This window comes from Hydra vulgaris, chromosome 05 (assembly GCF_038396675.1).
Source record: "Hydra vulgaris chromosome 05, alternate assembly HydraT2T_AEP".
NCBI classification, from domain to species: Eukaryota; Metazoa; Cnidaria; class Hydrozoa; order Anthoathecata; family Hydridae; genus Hydra; species Hydra vulgaris.
In genome coordinates this window covers 41,540,233-41,562,500 of record NC_088924.1, presented here as the reverse complement: position 1 = coordinate 41,562,500, position 22,268 = coordinate 41,540,233, and the positions used below count along the sequence as shown (strand labels likewise).

The following is a 22,268-nucleotide window of genomic DNA, read 5'->3' as shown; positions in this document are numbered from 1 at the left end:
ACCTTAGCTGTAGGTATGCATGATAGGTATGGTATGCATGATAGGTATGGGGTATCTCGGAGTTATTATTGTTTTAACAGATTAAGTTAAATAAAAAATTAATTTTCAAGAACTAGTTCAAATCTGACAGCAGTGTAGACCCTTTCATAAAAAAATTAAAGTTTTACAATATTTTCATAATGGAATGAATCTCATAATAGATTTAAAAGTTTGGAATACAATAATACTTATGGTGACAAAATAAAAAAAAATAAAAAAATCCTCTTCCAGTATTATTTTATCCAAATTAGTTCAAAAATAAACAACGATAGACTAATTTAAACATAAGTATTTTATTGATATGTACTCAGTCTGTTGTATAAAATATGGATTTACAAATTTATGCTAAAATACAATGTGTATATATATTCACATTGAATTATATTGAAGAAGAATCTAATTGTAATTATTTATGATTGTATATAAATAATAAACTCCTAATGCTATTTTATGTCTTAATACTTTTTGATATTTTTTATGTCTTTTTATATCTTTGATTTTTTCTATAAGTTTCTGTGTTTTTTATTATTGGCTCATGAAAGTTATTTGCAGTAACCATTTGATTGAGAGAACCAATTGTGTTTAGCAGAATAATATGATCAAATATATGAAAACATATAAGTCTTTGAATTATTCTAACGATATAAATGCATTCACTTGCAATTTGTTGACTTTGAATTACCTCGGTTATAGTGAATTACTTGCAACTTTAAAAAATGGTGGAACAAGCAGTTTAACTTCTAGTGGACTTGAAAAATCTTTTATTGTTAACTCTCTGTCTGCCATAAATTTTTCTCCGTATTTGTATAAATCTTGACAACAGATATGAAAGTAAACCTACCACCTTGGGCAGTGCCAACTAAAACATTTACAGTAGTGTGTCTTTTATTATCAGAATTTATGATACTACTACTAGTATCATAAATTCTTTTCTACACAATCAACTTAACATTGGAAAATTTTTGACTGAGGCATGTTTAATTTATATCCAATTTAATAAGACATAAGCTTAGGCTGAACAGCTTTATCTATATAAAACTCAACCAAGTTATAGTATTATTACTCATAAGTCCTTTACACTCAGGAAAAAGAATGTTAAAATTATTCTTATTTGTGCTAGTTATTATTTTTGCTTATAACGCTTTTGCTTATAATGCTTATATTTATGACAGAATTCAAATTTCTACTGCTTTCATTCTCTTGTAAATGCTTGCTATTCTATAAAACAATGTTCTCTCTATTTTCTCTGGAATCAAAAAGTATAAAAACTGCAGTAAATATTTTTCTATTGGAAATTCTGTGTAATGTCAATAAATTTATTGCCTTCATTTGCCATTATTGCTTTCTTTTGAAAGCAATAATGGCAAATGAAGGCAATAATGAAAGCCTGAGCCTCCTCCCCTTTTGTTCATTTACTTTTTAACATGCACATTTTTGCCCAGAACTTAGAAAAAATTGTAATTAAATATTTCTGCTTATTCAGTGTGTCTGGTTTTATGTCTAATGCATGAAGTGTTGTTATGCACAAACACACTACTAAACATACACATTTGGAAGCTGTGACATTGAGTTTGTAATGTTAGATAGTCAAAAGACTGCATATAAAGTTTATGAGTACCTTATTAGGTAAAAATGAAGAGAAAGGTTTTTACTCTAATTTCCTTACTATTTAATATCATGACAATTTCATGACAATCATGACAAAAGTTTTTTACAATACCTTCACTATTCCACCCCTCCCCATTTGTTTGACTTTTACCTGATTATCATTTTTATATTTAGATTATAACTTGTACCAAGTTATAAGAGTTATTTGACTTGTCAACACAATTCACAAGTTGGCTGTGTAATAAATATTATTATGTAATAAACAATCAATATAAACATTGAATCTTTTAAATAAATATGTTTTTAATTTGGATTCCAAACCTCCGAGACATGTTGTGTTCATGTTAAAGTGAATGAAAAAAAAAATGTTTGGGCTTCTTTTTTTTTTGATTAAAACAAAAGAATAAATGCATACTAAGAAAAACTAACTTTTTTGTTTTAGTTGAAGCTTGTCTTCTTCGTTTTGTTATAGGCTAAATAGTCTTCATAGTATATGCTGCAATCTACAGAATTAATGATTTATTCAAGCGTATTTTATTCCTAAGAGTTTTAGTACATAATGTTGATTTTTTGTTTTTTTGTTTAAAAGATCAATTGTGTACACAAACAAAAAAATCAATGACGTCATTCACTAAAACTCATAGGAATAAAATGAGATTAAATAAAGTCTGTAGATTGTGGCGTATATTATGACAACTGTTTGACCTACAAAAAATGGAGAAGGCAAGCTTCAACTAAAACAAAAAAGTTAGTTTTTCTTGGTATGCATTTATTCTTTTGTTTTAATCAAAAGAATTAGGCCTAAACGTTTTTTTTTTTTAATGATTCTCTTTAATATGAACAAAACATGTCTTGGAGGTTTGGAATCCAAATTAAAATTAATTTTTGCTAAATAACTATGAGAATTTAAAACAAATCAAATTTATAATAATTTTGCTCCTTTGTTATTTAATTATGTTATTTATGCTATTTTACAAATGTAATATTTCAGTTTTTTCTTTAGCTGATTGTTCATAGCATATACCAGTTGTTGATTGAACTTTTAAAGATAAAATTTTGCATAAAATGTGTGTTATTGGAATCCAACTAATATCTTCTTTATGTGGCCAAGTAAAGCTATTTAAGGAAATAGACTAATTCATGAATAACAAAAAGATGCAATGTTGCTTTACTGTTGTTCTAATGGAAACCTTGTACTGCATCTTGAATTAAAAAACTTTAATTTTCAGCTAAGTCTAGTAATACTAAAATATGATTACTTGGTAATGTTATTTTTAGGTGCTGCAAATATGTGATGGTCTCTTGATTGTTCTATTTGTTGACAAGTTTTTTTTATAAAAGCTTTTATAAAACAAAGTAGTGAGTGTGTGTGCATCATTAGATATAAGTACATATTCAGTTAAATCTAATTATACACTTTCTATCTATTTTTAATTACTATCTAGAAAGATATATTTAAATACAAGTTTTGAAATTTTTGAAACTTATTTTTCGTGAGTTTTAACACAATGTACTTGATGAGTCATTTAGTAATGTACTTGATGAGTCATCTACCCTTCATCTTCTAGGACTAACTCTTACTTCCAATCTTTCTTGGAAACCATATATCAAATCTATTGCAAAATTAGCATCTGCTAAGCTTGCATCTCTTTATCGTGCTTGACACCTTCTTACTCAGGATTCTATTTTTTATCTCTATAAATCTCAAATCCATCCTTGTATGGAACACTGTTGCCTTATCAGGGAGGTGGGGGGATCTTTCAATGATGCTTTTTCTCTTTTAGACAAGGTGCAAAAACACATTGTAAACATAGTTGGAACTGCTCTTGCAGCCAACCTTCACCCATTATCACATTGTCGTAATGTTGCTTCTCTTTCTTTTTTCTACAAATACTATAATGGGCACTGCTCTAATGAGCTAGCGTCTCTTGCGCCATCTACAAAAATTCATTCTCGTGTTACTTGTCACTCAAGCAAGTCTCATCCTTTTACTGTGACTGTTCGTTAGTACTCCAAAAATTCTTTCGAACTCTTCGAACATCAGTTCTTTGGAATTCCCTTTCTTCATCTTGCTTTTCTGATTCATATAATTTGCAAACTTTTAAGTCGCCTTTCAATCGTTATCTTGTTCTATAAACTGCATCTTTTCTCTTCCTGTAAATTCCAACTCTATTTGTGGTTGCTTGCAGCCTTGTTGGAAATGAAGATGTTGAAACATATATATATATATATATATATATATATATATATATATATATATATATATATATATATATATATATATATATATATATATATATATATATATATATATATATATATATATATATATTTATATATATATATATATATATATATATATATTTATATATATATTTATATATATATATATATATATATATATATACAGTTATATATATATACATATACAGTTATATATATATACATATACAGTTATATATTATATACATATATATATATATATATATATATATATATATATATATATTTATATATTTATATATATATTTATATATATATATATATATACAGTTATGGCCATTGAAATCTGACCACCAGTATCATTTTACTTAAAACTAGTTTAATGTAGTAATAAACAATTTTATTATAGCAATAAAAGAATAACAGTAACAATTAATGATTATAATGTAACATATCGTACATATTCAATGTTTTTAATATTTAGTGGCACCACCATGTGCTTTTAAGACTGCATTAATGCGATCTGGCATTGAATCCACGAGAGCCTGACAATATTCTGGCGTTATTTCAGTAATCCAAGCTTGACGAATTTTGTGCGCTAGATCGTCCAGTGATGTAGGATTAGTTCTGGATACTGCTGACTTTAACTTGACCCAGCAATTTTCGATTGGGTTCAAGTCTGGGGATGATCCCGGCCAAGGACCCAGAACCTGAATGTTGTGATCCTCTAACCAAGATTTTACAAGACGAGATTGGTGACACAGTGCACCATCATGCTGGAATATTTTGCAACGACAAATTTCCATCAAATTTGGAACCTTTTCTTGAAGGATTTTTAGATATTGTTGGGAGTTAACAGTCTGTCTCTTCTGCATTAAATAAATACCACATCGACCAGATGAAGCTATTGCGTCCCACACCATAATTGAAGGACATTGCTTGACAGCTGGTGCTGTCAAGCAATACAAAACTTATAAAGTATACCTTGCATTAAAACAGCGTTTTAATGCAAGGTATACCTTGCATTAAAACGCTGATTAGGTGGGCGACGAACTAATGACTTATGCGGAGCGAATTGCTTTATTTGTGTCTCGTCGCTAAACATTACCTGGCGCCATTTGGTTATTGACCAGTGTCTGTGAGCTCTACAAAATGCGATCCTATCACGGATGTTCTTTAAAGACAGTCGTGGTTTGAGGGCTGGACGACGAGAACGTAGACCTGCATCTTTCAATAAACGTCTTCTAATTGTTCGAGTGCTGACTGTAACGTCATTAGGTAGATCTGCCCTGATTTGTGTGCTGGATATTGTTGGATCTCTCACAGCAGCCCTGCGTATCATATTGTCTGTTTGTTTGCTAGTAATTCTAGCTTTACCAAAACGTTTTCTGGGCGCAGTGGATCCCGTGTCTTTGATTAGTTGTATAATATCATGAACAGTAGATTTTGGCATTCGCAATTTTGCTGATATCTGATGCTCACTTGCACCATCCTCCCATAAAAGTTTAATATTAGCACGAAGACCTTCCTTCGTAGTCATAACTAAATTGTGACAGTTAAATGATAATCCATACCCTACAATGAGATATATAGCTTAATAAATTTTATAGTGCAATAAAATAAACGCTAATGTGATTGGCTAAAAGCTGATTAACTAATCATTGATGTTAGGGAAGAAAATAAATTGATTATTCGCATGCATAGACTGTTTTTCTTTATATTCAGCAGTGGTCGGATTTCAATGGCCATAACTGTATTTATATGTATATATATATCAGGGCTCAAATTAACATAAAAAAATCTAATCGCGATTTTTTTGTTGCTCATAACCCCTCCTCCACTCCTGTCGGAGGGAAGGAGGCATTATTTATTTTAACTTATTTATAATAACATATATAATCAGTCTCATTTTTGCATAAGATGTCGTAACATTTACGTTCAGCGGTTGTAAAGTAGCTTTAGTTATAATTTACATTATTACTATTATTATATTGCATTAAATCTAACGGCTGTATTTTTGTAAAATCAATGAACTTGATATAATCTTCTTATAGTTAATTATTTCATTTTCTATTTTATTTACATATTTTGAACTGTTTAAAACAACTAGAATATTTAATTTTCTATAAATTTTTAACAGTAAAAAAAATTATTTAAAACTCTAACAAAACAATCTATAAATTTGAAACAGTTATAAAAAACTATTAAAAATGACAAAAATATTATCGTGATATAATGTTAAAACTTAACATTTTCACAAAAACCCGCACAATCACAAACAAGAATGATAATTAAATTCTTATTAAGTAAGTTTTCTTATCTAAGTAACCTTATCAAATTCCCATGATATTTCTATCTATTGCTTTTTCATTCAATGTATTTTTTATTAAAAGTTAGCGTTCACTTTTTTTATTCAATAAAATAAAGCGAAAGAAAAAAATGTGTCTAAATAAAAGAATCTTTTATGATCTAATACTTTTTTTGATTTTTGATTTAAGTTTTGCCAAGTAATACGCAATATTAAACTTTTTCCGTAACGAGTCAGCGTCTTTTACGGCCCTTTTACGTAAACCATGATTGGAGTATTATGAATAATATTTTTAAATAATGAAACTGAACCTAATGTTGTTTGTTGATGAATTCGTGTGGCCTCTTTATGTTGCGCACTGCTTAAGTGCAATGCCAGTGAATCTTTTTTTATTGATATTGTTCCTGGTTTGATCCAGGTCATGGAAAACAATTTTGTTTGACTTATTCGTTTTTCAAATTGTTTACTTAAACTACATCTTAATCTTATAACTTCATTTCCATTTAAATCGTATTCTAACTCGCATTAAAAATGTTTTTCCTACTTTTTAACTGTAGATAATCTGCATCTGTGATCCTTATTTGCATCCATTTATTGCTATTAATTTAAAATTAGCAAGTGTACTAACAAACTTTAAAGTTTTTTTTTAATAACCATTTAGAGTCTATATTGCCTTCTACTATACTTCGCAAAATAAACTTAAAAAATATCATTAAATTTGTTCATAATGAATGAGCCAAATCGGAATAAAGCCCTTGAGAATTCGAGTTAAGAAAGTGACTTTTCAATCAATAAACTTTTATTTCTTTTTTCAATGAAAATTTTTTATTTCTTGATTCAAATAGGTATTTAATCGTTTGTTTTTATAAACTTTTCCTTCCTTAAATAATCGGTCTTTTTCCTGCATTTGAACATTTTTGCTAATTGATTTTCTAATTCTTTTATTTTTCTTTCTTTTACTTTATGCTCCGCTTTAAAAAAAAAATTATCGTTACAGAAGTCACTGCAGTTTTATACTGTAAAAAAACACTAAATATTCGCGAATAGAGTATCAATCTTCTAAAATAAAAAACAAATAATCACGAAAAAAAGAAAGATCGCGAAAAAACAAGTTTTAAGAAAAAACTAATCGCAAAGGTGCAAAAAGTAATAGCAATACGCTTAATTCAAGCCCTATATATATATATATATATATATATATATATATATATATATATATATATATATATATATATATATATATATATATATATATATATATATATATATATATATATATATATGTGGATCATTCCATGCCAAGTGGACCAAGGTCCAACATGGTCTTTGAAAATCTTTCTGTTTTCTCAAGAACTTATTTGTTCTTTGAAAATTTTTATTCATTTCTCTTTTTGTTTTGTTTTATACAACTTTTTGTGAAATTTTATCTTTACCTAACTTTTTTTGAACCCGTATTCATTTTTGATTGTTAAGAAAATCTACATCTTATTGACTAGTTTTTAAATCTTTATCTTTCATCATCATATCACACAATTTTTTTGGCTTTCATCAAATACCTCAAGCATTCTCAAAAAGTTTCTCTTTTTAAAACTAAATTTTCACTTAAACAGTTCCTGTGTTTATTTAAATCCTTTCTCTTCTTTTCTAAGTCAACAATGTTGTATCTAAATAAAACAGAAGTAGAAGAATGCATTAAAAATATCATAATTCATTATAAATATTAAAAATAACTTTTATGATGTAATACTTGTTATCTTAAAATTGTAAAGCTTATGTTACTTAGAGTCAATTTAAAATTGCTCAAAATATAAATTAAAAAACATTTTAATATAACAAACACCTGATATACTTGTCAGTGTTAACAAAAACTTTTTTGCCAAGTTTTCTTCATTTTGTAAAGGATACATGGTAAACATTTTTGAAGACAACCACCTATTTCAGCATATTGAGCAGTAAAAAAATCACTAAGTGGACATGAAGCTATATTACCTGAAGATACGTTTAGAAATCAGCTTTTCCAATAAGATCTCTGTAATAAAAATATATTGTAATTTTTTTTAACTTAAACATCCTAATCCCCCACCTCCCAAATACAAATAACATGTATTCAAATGGGCAGAACTGACCATTACCATTATCTTTTGCAAAAAAAATAAAACATTATTTAAAATCAGATACATTAGACTACAAAAATAACTTTTAGGGTATTTATTGTCAATCTCGTTTTTCCTAATTCTGAGGGCTGTATGTATATATATATATATATATATATATATATATATATATATATATATATATATATATATATATATATATATATATATATATATATATATATATATATACACACACACACTAGTGGCCATAGGAATGGACACCCTTTTAATTTTTACCATTTTTCTTAGAAAAGTTGACATATCATGGATTTGGTGGATTTAACTATTTATTTTTATATCAATTTCGTTTATATCAATTTTAAACATAATTATGTTTTATTATAATAATTATAAACATAATTATGATTATTATTGTTAATTGGTGTCAAAAATGAGTCATTGCTCTGCTAAAGGCTTTTTCTATCTGTCGAAGAGCAGCTTCAGCTGAAATTAAAAATGATTTAGAGGCCACCGGAGTTTCGGTTAGTTTAAAAACAATTCGCCGAAGGCTTTTTGAAAATGGTTTAAAAGCAAGAAAACCCAGAAAATAACCATATTTAAACAAAAAACAACGAAAGAATCGTTTGATTTGAGCAAAAGAACACAAGGAGTGAACAAAAGAAGACTGGGCAAGAGTTATTTGGAGTGATGAAAGCAAGATTTCCATTTTTGGAAGTGATGTAATCAATTATGTGAGAAAACGGCCTGGTGAAGATCTTTTACCTGAGTGCACATTGGTTACAATGAAGCATCCCATAAGTGTAATGGTGTGGGGATGCATGACCAGAGATGCTGTGGGTTGTATCCACATTGTGGGTGGTATTTTAAACGCCAAAAAATACCAAGAAAACATATTGGAAGCCAAATTACTCCCATCGATTAATAATTTGTTTGAGAGCAAAACAGAAACCTGTGTGTTCCAGCAGGACAGTGCTACATGTCACACCGCAAAAACTGTCAAAAATTGGTTTAAAGCCAAAAAGTTAAATGTTTTGAAGTGGCCTGGAAACAGTCTGGGCCTGAATCTGATAGAAAACCTGTGGTCTCGACTGAAAAATCTTGTAAAGAAAGAAAAACCTGGGAACAAGCAACAATTAATAGAGGCCATAATCAAGTCCTGGTAAATTTACCTTAATTTGCCACTTTGTCATTAAATTGTTATATTTTTATATTAAAATTGTGAATTTTAATCAAAGTTTTAGTTTTTTCAAATCTAAACACATCAAAAATAATAATCAATATAGAAAACCGCATAAATATCGTTATTTTCTTTTAAAAAACACACCAAAGTGAAGTTTTCATATACTTTGAAGGGTGTCCATTCCTATGGCCACTAGTGTGTATATATATATATATATATATATATATATATATATATATATATATATATATATATATATATATATATATATATATATATATATATATATATATATACACACACATAATTTTATACATTATAAAAGTTTAATAAGATTGAGAAACAACATAAACAAGTAGTCTCTTAAACTATAACAGCTTTGGAAAGTAAATTCACAAATAAAAACTAGATATCAACTATAATTCTTTTGCGTATCAAAATAATATTTTATTTTTAGCAAGGAACCAAAGGATTATTGGTGACATGCTTTCACTGCTTCGATTTAATGGTTTACTACTTGTGTGTGAGTGGGCAGTTGATAGGTAATTTAGTTAATTCATGTTGTTTCATAATTTAAAAAAATCCAATGCAAAATACACAAAAACGCGTCTACAATTTTTTTAAAAAAAAGTCTGAGTCATTGAATTTGGTCATTTTTGAATCTTATTGATTCTGAAACACTTTTATCTCATTATTAGAAAATACTTTTTCCTAATTCTTTTAATCATAAACAAACTTTCATTTTACAGATTTATTTGTAAGTCTTTGTTTAACATACATGAATATATACTCAATATGATATTAACTATCAATTCATCTTTCAAATCAATACTTTTCTAAAGTTTGTGTTATGAAAAATTAAATTAAAAAGTATTCAAAAAGGTTTTTATTGAAAATTTGAATATAAAAAACTTAAGTTAAAAATTTTTTTTTGAAACGTTGGATGGGAATCAAAATGATGATGGATGAAAATTGGATGGGAATCAAAAATATTGGTTGAAATAATGAATTAGTCACCGCTCACGCCACTTAGCCAAAGCCAGTTCTCCATTGTGCAAAAATTGAAGCTCCTCAGTCTGTTCTGTCAACCAATTGTTTTGTATAGATTTTAAGAGATACACATAATCATGTAATAAATATATTCCTGATGTTGTTAACAATGGTTTACTATCAATTATTTTAAACATATCATAAAATCATTGATTTACACGGTTACCATCAGTAATTATTGCAAGTGTCTGGCTATCATCAATGTTATTTATTGTATAAACAATTTGTTGTCATTGAGCAAATTGAAATTCAGAGGAAAGATTTGCAGCAGGTTGAGCTCAGCAGGTTGAGCTCTACATATAAATTTTGGACCTCCAAAAAGACACTTAACCATAAATGATAAAATTGTTTTAGCTAACTTTTCAGGGTAGTTTACTGCATGACCAAGCAAAGCACCTCTTTGGTAAAGTAATGAAGTCTTGACATAAACATCAAAAGCATGGGAGTTCTTTTCAATGGATCTAAATTCATAAAAATACTATTTTTGAAATTTAGGTCCTCCATTGAGCTTATTTTTGAAGTCAATCATATTAAAGTCTGTATACAATAAAGCGTATTATAGTCTGTATGGCAACTTGCAGTCAATACAAAACCATTGTATAAACATAGCAAAATAATCATTTGCTCCTATACAACTCATACATATATCTACATATTGAGTATATAAAATTTCAACTGCATTTTCTTTTCTTATAGCATTAAGGTGCTTGAAAAGAATATTTGACTGATGCGAACTTTCTTTATTCTTTAAAAATCTAACTACTTCAAATAAAGCTGATTTTTTTAATTAATTTTAAATTGTTTGCAGTTAAAGATGAAATATTACAAGTTGTGCCGTTATGGTAAGCTACAAATAATCATTAAAAATTTTTAAAAGAAATAATGTAACACCAAGTTAGTACAATTTTGATTGTATGTGTAAACTTTTTTTATTAAGCTTGAAAACTATAACATAGATATTATCACTTAACGTTGAGTATCATCAAATATAAGTTATTGTCACTTATTGTCAAATATAAGTTCATCCTCTTTTAAAAAAAGATTTAATTCATCTGGTAAAATATTTGGAAAATGGCTTGAAGTTTTTTTCTAACTTTTTTTTTAACTTTACTTGCTGGTGTGGGTAAATAACTAAGCAGAATATTTTTTACAACAGATGGTGGGTTTGATGGCTATTGCTTCCCATATTTGCTTTCAAAATGTGCATCATCTGGCCAATGCAGTCGTCATACTTCTATATAATCTGAAACAACAAAATTTGTTCTAGAGGTAGCATCGCTCCATTTTTTTCTCTCCTCTGGATTCTTCATAAATAATATTTTGGTTGTAGCTGAGTGATAGTTCTACTTGCAAAGAGGTACACAGCATTCTGAAGGCATCTTAACTATTAAAGTCTCTTATTGTTAGCTCAACAATATTATTATCTTATAATGTTAACTTTCACGTCTTAAAATTGCGCTATCTAGTTTATAAACGAATGGAATTTGAAAGATTTATTAAAAAAGCGCGAATGCAAACTTTTGTCTAAAGTTAAAAGATGAAAAAGTAAGCTCAGTATCTTAAATCTGCTTTCAGTCAAACGCCTTTATTGTGGGATGTCGAGATCTGTTATCATAGAAGACTAAATCCAACATATTATATACTAAATAAAAGATTTTCATGTTTACTGATAGGTTTTAAAAAATGTTGATTATTTAATTAGTACTTTACTTTACTTGAAAATTAATGAATTTTAATGAGCTCAAAAATTTGCAGACATACTGAAGCATTTCACATTTTATTAAAAAATTACTATATTATTGATGTTGTAAACGAATACTTGGTTGAAATAATTAAAAAGCTTCATTTATAAGTGATTGAGGTCATGGAGTATAAGAAATGTATATCTCTAGTAAAAAAGTTGGTGGTGAGATCAGTTCAAATGGAAATTCATTTTGTAAGATAGCACAACTTTATGAAAATATGTGTAATGGTTTTGGAGGTAATCTGATGATTTTGGAATATTTTAGTCAGGACAGTGTTGATCCGTTCTATTGATGGGACTATTGGTCAAGAAAAATATAAAGACTTCTGTAGGAATGTTGTGTTTCTTCATGCAAAGGATAAAATGCTTCGTGGATGGGTATAGCATCAGAAAAACAATCCCAAATACACGGTCAAATCGGTTCAAGAGTTCTTCAAAAAGAGTAAAGTTTGTGTTTTAAAATTGATATCCTAATTGACTGACTTAGTTGAGATAAGATGCTATTGATTTTTTATGGGAACTTGTCAACCGTCAAATATTAGACATCAAGCTTACAAATTATGTAATATATTCAGAAAAATCAAAGAAATATTGCACTTAATTTTGATTGATGTTTGCATCAACCTAGTTGATTTGATGCTTTGTAAATGCAAAGCCATTCTTAATTGTAAAGGTAGTCCTACAAAGTAATAATGTTATTTTGCATTTCTAATAAATTTTAATCAAATATTGTTAAAAATTTCCTACCTTTTTAAATGTAAATGCTTTGTCCGCACATTTTTGAACTTATCAATATAGCTTATATTTTAATCAATCATAATACACTGTTTAAATTAAAACATTATTTCAAAACATAATAAAAACCTTTTAATTAGTATACTTAAGTTAAGTTATAATACTTATTAGTATAATTAAGCAATTGGCTTTAGTAAAGTATATTGGTAAAATTCAAATTTTTTTACCCTGTCCACAAATTTTTGAGCGCTACTGTAAACACACACGCACACACACACACACACACACACACACACACATACACACACACACATATATGTGTATATGTATATTCATATATATATGTATATATGTGGTTATATATATATATATATATATATATATAAATATAGATATATATATATATATATATATATATATATATCTACTAAAGTGTATATAGATCAGTAATAGCTTACTATTTTTTCTTATCTTTATAGCATACAGCTATTTCAGAAAAAGAAGAAAAATACAAAGAATAATAAAAAGAAATATTGCTGTCGCATCCTAAACTCTCAGTTGATGTAGCTGCAATCCTTTGTGGCAGCAGCCTATCTCAGATAGTCGATGTATGTACTGATGCCCCTAGCAGCAGGCTATTTCAGTTTCCCAACACAGTTTTTATCTAAATACACATTTATAGTTGTATATATATATATATATATATATATATATATATATATATATATATATATATATATATATATATATATATACAACTATAAATATATACATATACAACTATATATATATATATATATATATATATATATATATATATATATATATATATATATATATATATATATATATATATATATATATATATATATATATATATATATATTAGGGTGTTTCTTATTTGGGGTTAAAAAAAATTTTTTTGGTTTTCAGTGGGCCACCCCCTGAAATGGTTCATTTTGGTGAGAAAATAAATGTGTAAAAATTTCAAGGGGAAAAAAACATTTTTACTGGGCACTACCAGTCATTGAAATTTATGGCATATTTTACTATGCGCTCTTAGTCATTAACATAGGAAAAAATCATAAAACTGATGGAGACTAGTGATAATGACTCATTTACTTGGTACACATTTATTTACTTATTTCATTATTATTTTCTGTCATTGCCTTCCTACTTATTTATTAAAAGACAGCAATAAACATGCTTTTTTACTTTATTGTATGTTTATTTAAGACAATAGTTATTGTACTAAGATTAACCGCTCATGAGAGTTGTCTTTTTTCTGTCAGGATATTTCTGTCTATATTTTTGAACTACCAACAAACTGCTTTTGCTCTTCGTTATTTGTATGTAGTCTATTATATTCGTCCATTAGTGCTACGCCGCGTTCTGCAATGTCATTGACAACCTTCATGCTTCGAACAGTGGACTTTACAGTCTTGAACTCATCATCATGTTCCCATTCGCTCACACTGTTTTGAAGAAAGTGTGATGGAAGTCCTGTGATGCTGAAAAATCTTTGTGTATTAAACGTGACATGTACATGTAATAATAGTACATGTACTATTATTTGCATGCATGCAAAGCACATGCATGCAAAAAACAGTACATGCAAATAATTTCCAGAATGTGGTGACGACATGCCAACCACAACATATCTTTCCCAAACTTCTGCTCTAGAAGAATGCAAGCCCCATTTCTTGGCCCAGCATTAGCTGCAGTAGTATCAAAGCACATGCATTTTACTTGATCGTTAATTCCCCATGCCACTGACACGTCATGCACTGCAGATGCCACATTTTCACATGTTCCTGATGGTAGTTTTGGGACACTAAGAAAATGCTGCACTCCTACTCTAGATACTAGAATTGGAAGTCGGTCAACAGTTTCTTTACCAGTGATGTCAGCAAGTAATTTTCCATCCCAATGAATACAAAAAGGAACTTCTGGTTTGAATTCCTTAAACCTTCTGCTATCTACTTGTGGTGTTTTATTCGTTTCCTCCGAATGGAAGCTGGATTAACATTGTATTCTGTTGGATCATGACCAAGAAGTTGTAATGCCGGTGTTAACATAAGTGCCGCCCCACGATCACATAATTTAGCCACATCTAAATTAGCTGCCAACATCTCATTCAGTATATTTTTCCTGCCACATCTAGGACGCTTTGGAGCCGGTGTACCTGAAGTTGATGGCACAGGGTCATCTTGGTTACCAGGCAAGGCATCTTCTCGAGTTATGCTATCTTCTTTAGGGTTATCTTCACCTTTAGATGATGATGAAAGAACAACTGTTTCTTCTTGAGATTTTCTTGCCATCTCCTCTTGGTACTTTTTGTCTTTTTCTTGATACTTCTTCTTGCTTTGCCAATTTTTTATCGACTGGACCCATTTTGCCTTTCCAAATTTTCTCTCTTTAGCATTATAGGAAGTCCTTATCCTCCTGAATGGTGATCATTTACAATGCGTTGGAATGGGCAATATCAAATAGTTCTTCTAACCCTTCATTCCATTGGTCTTCCTTTTGTTTCAAATAATCTGAATGCCTAGCTTTATTCTCTTTATTTTCCTTCAACTTTTCCCATTCCTTGTAAATATTTTTGATTTTAGGGACAATGTGCTTCTTTAATTGCACTGGTATTTGGGCCTTTGACCAAACTTCAAAAACATCACTTGCTGTGGAATGTAATGCTTCCCTAATGCTTGGCAATCTGCTTGTAATGAAAGAAAAGGGCCAACACTTTCCTTTTTGATGGAAGCATAACACTATCTAAAGAAGAGGACATCTGTCCAATGAGCCATATCTTTGTTTTCTTTCTGGTGGCTATTATTGCACTGGTTGATGAAGCTATCATTGTACAGTAGTTACACTAGTTTAACCTGCAAAAGGAACAATTAAGCATTGCAGACACAATTCTGCACATGTAAAAAAGTAAAAAAGTTACTAGTTAAAAGAGGTTTGTACGGTAAGCACCAACCATTTTTGTTGCATAACATCATACGCAACATAAGCATTTTTAGGGTACATTTGCACAATACTGTAGGGTCGGTAGTGACCCCTAAAAATCATTTAAAAAAAAAAAAGGTATTACTTTTTTATGATAATGAACCAAATGGCAGGGTGGCCCATGCAAAAATCGAATCTTCAAAAATAAGAAACACCCTAATATGTATATATACATATTAAGTTTAAGGTTTAAATCCACCCTATGCCTCTGAAATTATTGCAACTCAACTTAAGTTTAGGATTGAAAGAGTTGCGAATAAAAAAATTAGTATGAACATAATATAAGCAACAATAATTGAATCTGTGAAAAGAAGAACAGTACTAGTCCAATATTTTGATTTTGAGATAATCAATGTTTAAGTTTTAAACAGTTATAGTTTATAAACTATTTACTTTGGATGCCAGTTATCTTAGCAGGTGTTTACTTCCATTCCCTAAACAACTGTTAATATAGTGGTTGTTCATATAAAAAAAGTTGTTCTTGCTACAAAAATAAAATTAAATCCTTGGACAAGTACTATTCTTTCTCACAATCAAGTTTTTACAAATTAGGGAATAAAAAAACTACAAACTTTACATGAAAAGCTATACTTTATTAAACAAATAAGTATTTAGATTAACATACAATAGTAAATGCAATAAAAAAATAAGGTTAATTATCTTCCTTCACGCTGCCGGTTGTTTTCCAGGAATATATATTTTTTATAAAACTCAGTTGCGCTGATGGGTATCTAACATTCTAGCTTTTTAATATTATTGATCTTTTTTTAATTTATTGTAACTGTATAATTGTAACTTTTTGCAAGTTTAAAAGTTCTGGAACATAGTCCATCAATAAAGTCATATGTTGTCACATACCCAGGCATTGCGCTGTCATAAACAAACATTCTATAATCCAATACAGAAATGCATGATTGCGTATGTTGTCTCTGAAGGGTTTTGGGGCTTTTTTATAAACAGTAGGCCACCAATCTTTGAAATTTAAAATGTCCTCTTGTGTGGTCTTTGTAACTGTAAATGGTTTGGAATTTTTTTTGCTACTGACTATCAAATCAATATACTCATCCACAAAGTAGATGCAATCATGCTTTCATATATTTCTTTTGATAGTACCAAAGTCTCTATCACAGGGAAGGAATAAGTGTCCCCGCGTAGGAATATAATAATAAATTTTCTTAAAATGCTTTCCAGCTTGTAGAGCTACTAGAAATCGAACAAAGGTAAGGTTTTTATTTTGCCCAGGGCAGCTATTAGAGAATAGATGTAGTTCTTGAACAGAATTTGGATTTTTTGTGAAGATATAGTTCTATAGAAAGGTATATACTCCATTTGGGCCTTTTCAGGCCTGTCATTTGTGATAAACATAACAGTGGCTGTATTGTTTCCCAGATAGTGAATTTCAAAGGTATTTACCCAAAGCTGACAATATGAAAAATATCTCTTGAACAGGTATGTGCAGAAGAGAGAGGTTTTGCACGAAGTCAAAACATAGTACGGCTACATTTGGATTTGTATTACAAAAGTTTGTTACTTCTCTAATCTTATCCTAAAATTTATTAGCACATCTTTTGTTGACCATAAGCTGCACTGTCGCCACTCTATTAGCATTGTTGTTTAAGTTTTTGTCACGTGTTCTTGATCCCATGTTCTCAAATTCTGAGCATACATCAACTTAACTTTTGTATTAAACTGACATTTTATAGACTTGGGCGCATTCTGGTGATTCTTTGGCGCGTTATAAGAATTGAAAATCTTATAATGCGCCAAATAGAAAATCAGTACTAGTCCTGGACAAGTATTGCTCTTCGACTAGTTTAAATCCTTCTTTATGGCAAAAAATAATGAAAGAAAGATGGACTAGTATTATTTTTGTAGTACACAGAGAGATTGACATAAGTTAAATGAAATTATGAAAAAAAGTTCAAATAACAAAAAATGGACTAGTACTGTTCTTTTTCTCGCCATATTCAATTATTATAAACAACAAAGTTTTATTCTAATCAGCATATAAATATTTTTCTTTAGAACAAGAAATTATTGTGGAATCTTGTCATTGGAAGGGGCGCCTACATTTACTAGTGAAGTTTTTTGTTTTGTTTTTTTTCTAATTATTTATTATTGTTATTAGTATATATAATACAAATGATAAAATTTATTAATATTAAAACTAATATTTTTAAAACTATTTTTATTAATATTATTAATAATATTATCCATGATAATAATATTATAGTGATAGTAATAGATGCTATAATTAAGTGAAAGCAATATAGTGATAGTAATAGATAGCTATAATTAAGTGAAAGCAACTTTTTTTCTCTTTTTCTCAAATTTGATATCAACTTACTTGCTACGAAATAACAAATGCTTTTTTTTTACTTAAAGTTTATATTTCACAGACCATACATTTTTGTATAATTTGTTGGTTTTGTTTGTTTGTTTTTTAATTATTTTTCATGTTATCTAAAAAGACTTATTTAAATATATTACTATTACTAGTTTTTTTCACACTTAACATAAACCTAAAATTTATGATTGCTACTTTAGTCAGAAAAAAACAATTAAATATATTGACACCATTATGAATAAAAATAATTATTATTACACTGTCACGTATTGATGGGACAGGAATTAAAAAGGTTATTAGTATTGTACTGTTTACGTTTGTTTTTTTTAATTTTTCATTATGGTGTTTACTTAAAATTAGTACTTGTACTATATGTAAATATTCGATGAAATGTAAAATCTATTTCAGAATATATTTGATTTGATTTATATATTATTATAATTTTTTTTGTTAGTTTAGAAATTAACTTTAGTAGATTTAATATTACCTTATAGTTATTATAATTTAGACCATGCCACAACATGTTCACTAAAATTTTATCTTCTATATTAGACTCATCCTTTTTTTCACCTTTTCTTTCACCCTATCTTTGCACTTCTTGTTACACTTTATTGCTGGGATTCTTTCTTTTTCTTTTTCTTTTTTTTTTTCTTTTCTTTTGAAAGTTTAAGAAAGGGTTGTAACAGTTAGTAACAACAAGTAGCAGAGTAGTCACCTTGATTGTAGTGGCTCTCAAAGTTTTGGGACATTAATACAAAAAAAAATCAAATCTCTCTCTACCCCATGGTTTTTTTTTGTGCCATTGTTGTTTATAATTGTATCAATATTTTTTTATTTTTTGCAAAGCTTTTGTGAGAACAAACATCTCTTTATTATTGCAAGAAGAAAAAATGGTGGACAAAAAAATGGTGTCTAAACGGTTTATTATTCTCAGATTGCTAAATCTTTTATTTTATCTTTGACATTAGTTACTTGACACATGTGGAAAATTTTTAACAGTGTAATTAAATAAAAGTAATTGTAACATACATTGGTCTAGTCTCATTACCTTTACCAAGTATAATACCAAAAAAGATACGCTTTCGAATTTTTTTAAAATTGAATGAAATTTAATCAATTATTATGTTCACTTGTCTATAACATATGTCTTTAACTCATCTCTTTCCTATTAAGAGTTGGTAGTGGTGTAGTGGTAGAGTGCTTGCCTCATAAGCAAGAAGTTCCGAGTTTAATCCCCACCACATCTTTGGTAGTACCGCACTCAACTTGTTTCTCTGCGCAGCAGCCTTGTTCGTCAAGGTTCGTGTTTCAGAGTTATAGAGTTGAGAGAAGGTTGTAATCACAACTAAAATTATTTTCCTCGACTGTAGCGGCCTTCGTGGCCTTGAGGAGGTGAATTGAAATTTTTTTTTCAAAAAAGAAAGTAATTTAGAAATTTTAATAACTTTGAAAACTTTTTGATGTTTTTTTTTATAAAATGTTTTAAAATAATAAATGAGTGAAATATTAATGCTGTTTTTATTTACAAATGTTTTTTTTAATTTACAAATGTTGTTTTTATTTATGAATCCTGTTTTTATTTATAAATGTTGTTTTTACCATATAATTGTTGTTTTTAAACATAATTTTTCAGGGTTTTCTGTTGTTTTTCTTGAACCATTATGCTATGATAACATGACACAAAATATTTATTTTGAAGATAAATTTAAAAATATTGTGGTCTATAATTATTTGAATCCGATTCCAATAAGGTTATCTGAAACAAAAGAAAAAATTCTGCAACTACCATCAATAACTTTACCATTAACAATTTCTAAAGGTTCACGAGTATTTGGTTGTAATTTAAAAACACAAATTGGGAGTTACAAAGAAACACCTTATTACAGTGAGTTATTATATTTATTATTAATAATAATAATTATTTCTATTTTTATTATTTGGATTATAGAAGAATAATTCAGAAATTTATTTAACATTCAGAAATTTTTATTTGAGACTTAATTTTCCTTAACATGTTTGTGTTAATTTCCTTGTTTACTTAACTTCCCCGTTAATTAATTATAGTGTTTTTTTTTTAATTATAGTGTTCGTTTGTTTTTAAATAAAAGTGAATTGAATGAAAATAAATTTTGATAAACTGGTAAAAAAAACTTTTTGCTTACTATAAAAATATATATTATACATAAAAATATATACTAAAATAAGTTTGTTTGTTTTTTTATAAGTTTATACTAAATCAATTTGAGGAGGCTACAAGTTTTGTAAGGTCATAGTTTTGAACATTCAACTGTTCAGACTCTTGAATGATATATAAAATTTATCAATGAATAATAATTTATTTAAGAATAGAAAAAAAGTATTTTATGAACTTATTGCTCTTGGGTTTGACTTAATTGATGCTAAAATTTTAGGCCTTTTATTGTTATTAGGCTCCGATCATCTTTTACAAAGCATCCTTATTTGACATAAATATAAACATGTAAATGTTTGGAGTTAGCTCGATGTCTGGATGTTAGCTATCTCAAACATCAAAAAATCCTGCATCTGCCCCTAACATTTATGAATATATATATATTATATATATATATATATATATATATATATATATATATATATATATATATATATATATATATATATATATATATATATATATGTATGTATACATCACACCTTAGTGGAAATATATTTCTTACAAAAAAAAGTACACCAGAAACGGATTACAGTTTCAAAACCGCCGTGCTTATATATATATATATATATATATATATATATATAAGGTAAGTATGGGTATTAAGGCCCACCTAAAACAATGAAAATGTAAAGAAATGCTGATTTTTTTTTGCTGCCAGTGATAAAACCAGATAACTCTAATATTTTAATGTCGAAAAAAAGTTTCACAATTTATTTTTTCCCTAAGTTTGGATTAGTGGGCCTATTACCCGCCGGGCCTTAATACCCACACTTACCTTATATATATATATATATATATATATATATATATGTATATATATGTATATCTATGTATATATATATATATATATATATATATATATATATATATATATATATATATATATATATATATATATATATATATATATATATATATATATATACTATATATTATAATATAGTTAATAAATTATATATATATTTCAGGGTATATTTCTATAGACTATGATATAGTTAATCAGTAAGACTTTTAGAAAACAAAGTATGACGAGAGTTATATGTAACAATAGCTTTATGCAATCTTTATGAATAATTTTTGTTACATTTGAATACCTAGTAACCATTTTCCCAGAGCTGACTAAAATTATGATGAAAAATTTATGATGAGGCTTGTTCACTCCCTTGTGGATAATTACTTGAAGAAATTTTTTTAATATTTTTCTGTATATTTTACCAAAGCGTGTTTATAAAATATTACGTTTTACTTTTACAAACTACTGTTTTAATTTGTATCATGTCAATTTAAATAACCCTCAAAAGCATTCTTTATTGCTAATATATTTGAAATTGGTTAATTAAAAACTACTTTTAATTTTAATGAGTTTTGTTTTTTATGCATTATTGTAATTTGTGTTTTGTTATGTGCTGCATTTGTAATATTGTTTGTTGCGCTTTGAAAGTTTAAATATTAATAATTATTTCCCCTTTAAAATACTTTATTCAAGGCTTAGTCACAGTCAAAGTAGAAGTAAAGTTTGTTTAATTTACTTTGAAAAAGGAAAAAATTTAAGTAAAATTCAAGAAGGAAGTGCAGTTTTCATTAAGATTTAAAAAATATTTTGTTGACAATGTTAATTTAAATGATAATCGTTTTCCAAATGGAATTTGTGAAAGATGTCAAACTTATTTAGTAAAAATGGATCAAATATAGAAAAAGAAGAAGACCAAAATTC

General features: G+C 27.9%; 1 protein-coding gene across 2 annotated transcripts in view; it reads left to right on the top strand.

The window, feature by feature from the left end:
* LOC136080874 (uncharacterized) overlaps window positions 1-22,268 on the top strand; it is a 110,164-nt gene that overhangs the window by 76,532 nt on the left and 11,364 nt on the right. For both annotated transcript variants that reach the window (XM_065798231.1, XM_065798232.1), the window contains 3 exons: window positions 9,933-10,017; window positions 18,039-18,091; window positions 19,994-20,245. In XM_065798231.1, coding sequence (XP_065654303.1) covers window positions 9,933-10,017; window positions 18,039-18,091; window positions 19,994-20,245 — 390 coding nt within the window. The remainder of the gene's footprint in view (window positions 1-9,932; window positions 10,018-18,038; window positions 18,092-19,993; window positions 20,246-22,268) is intronic.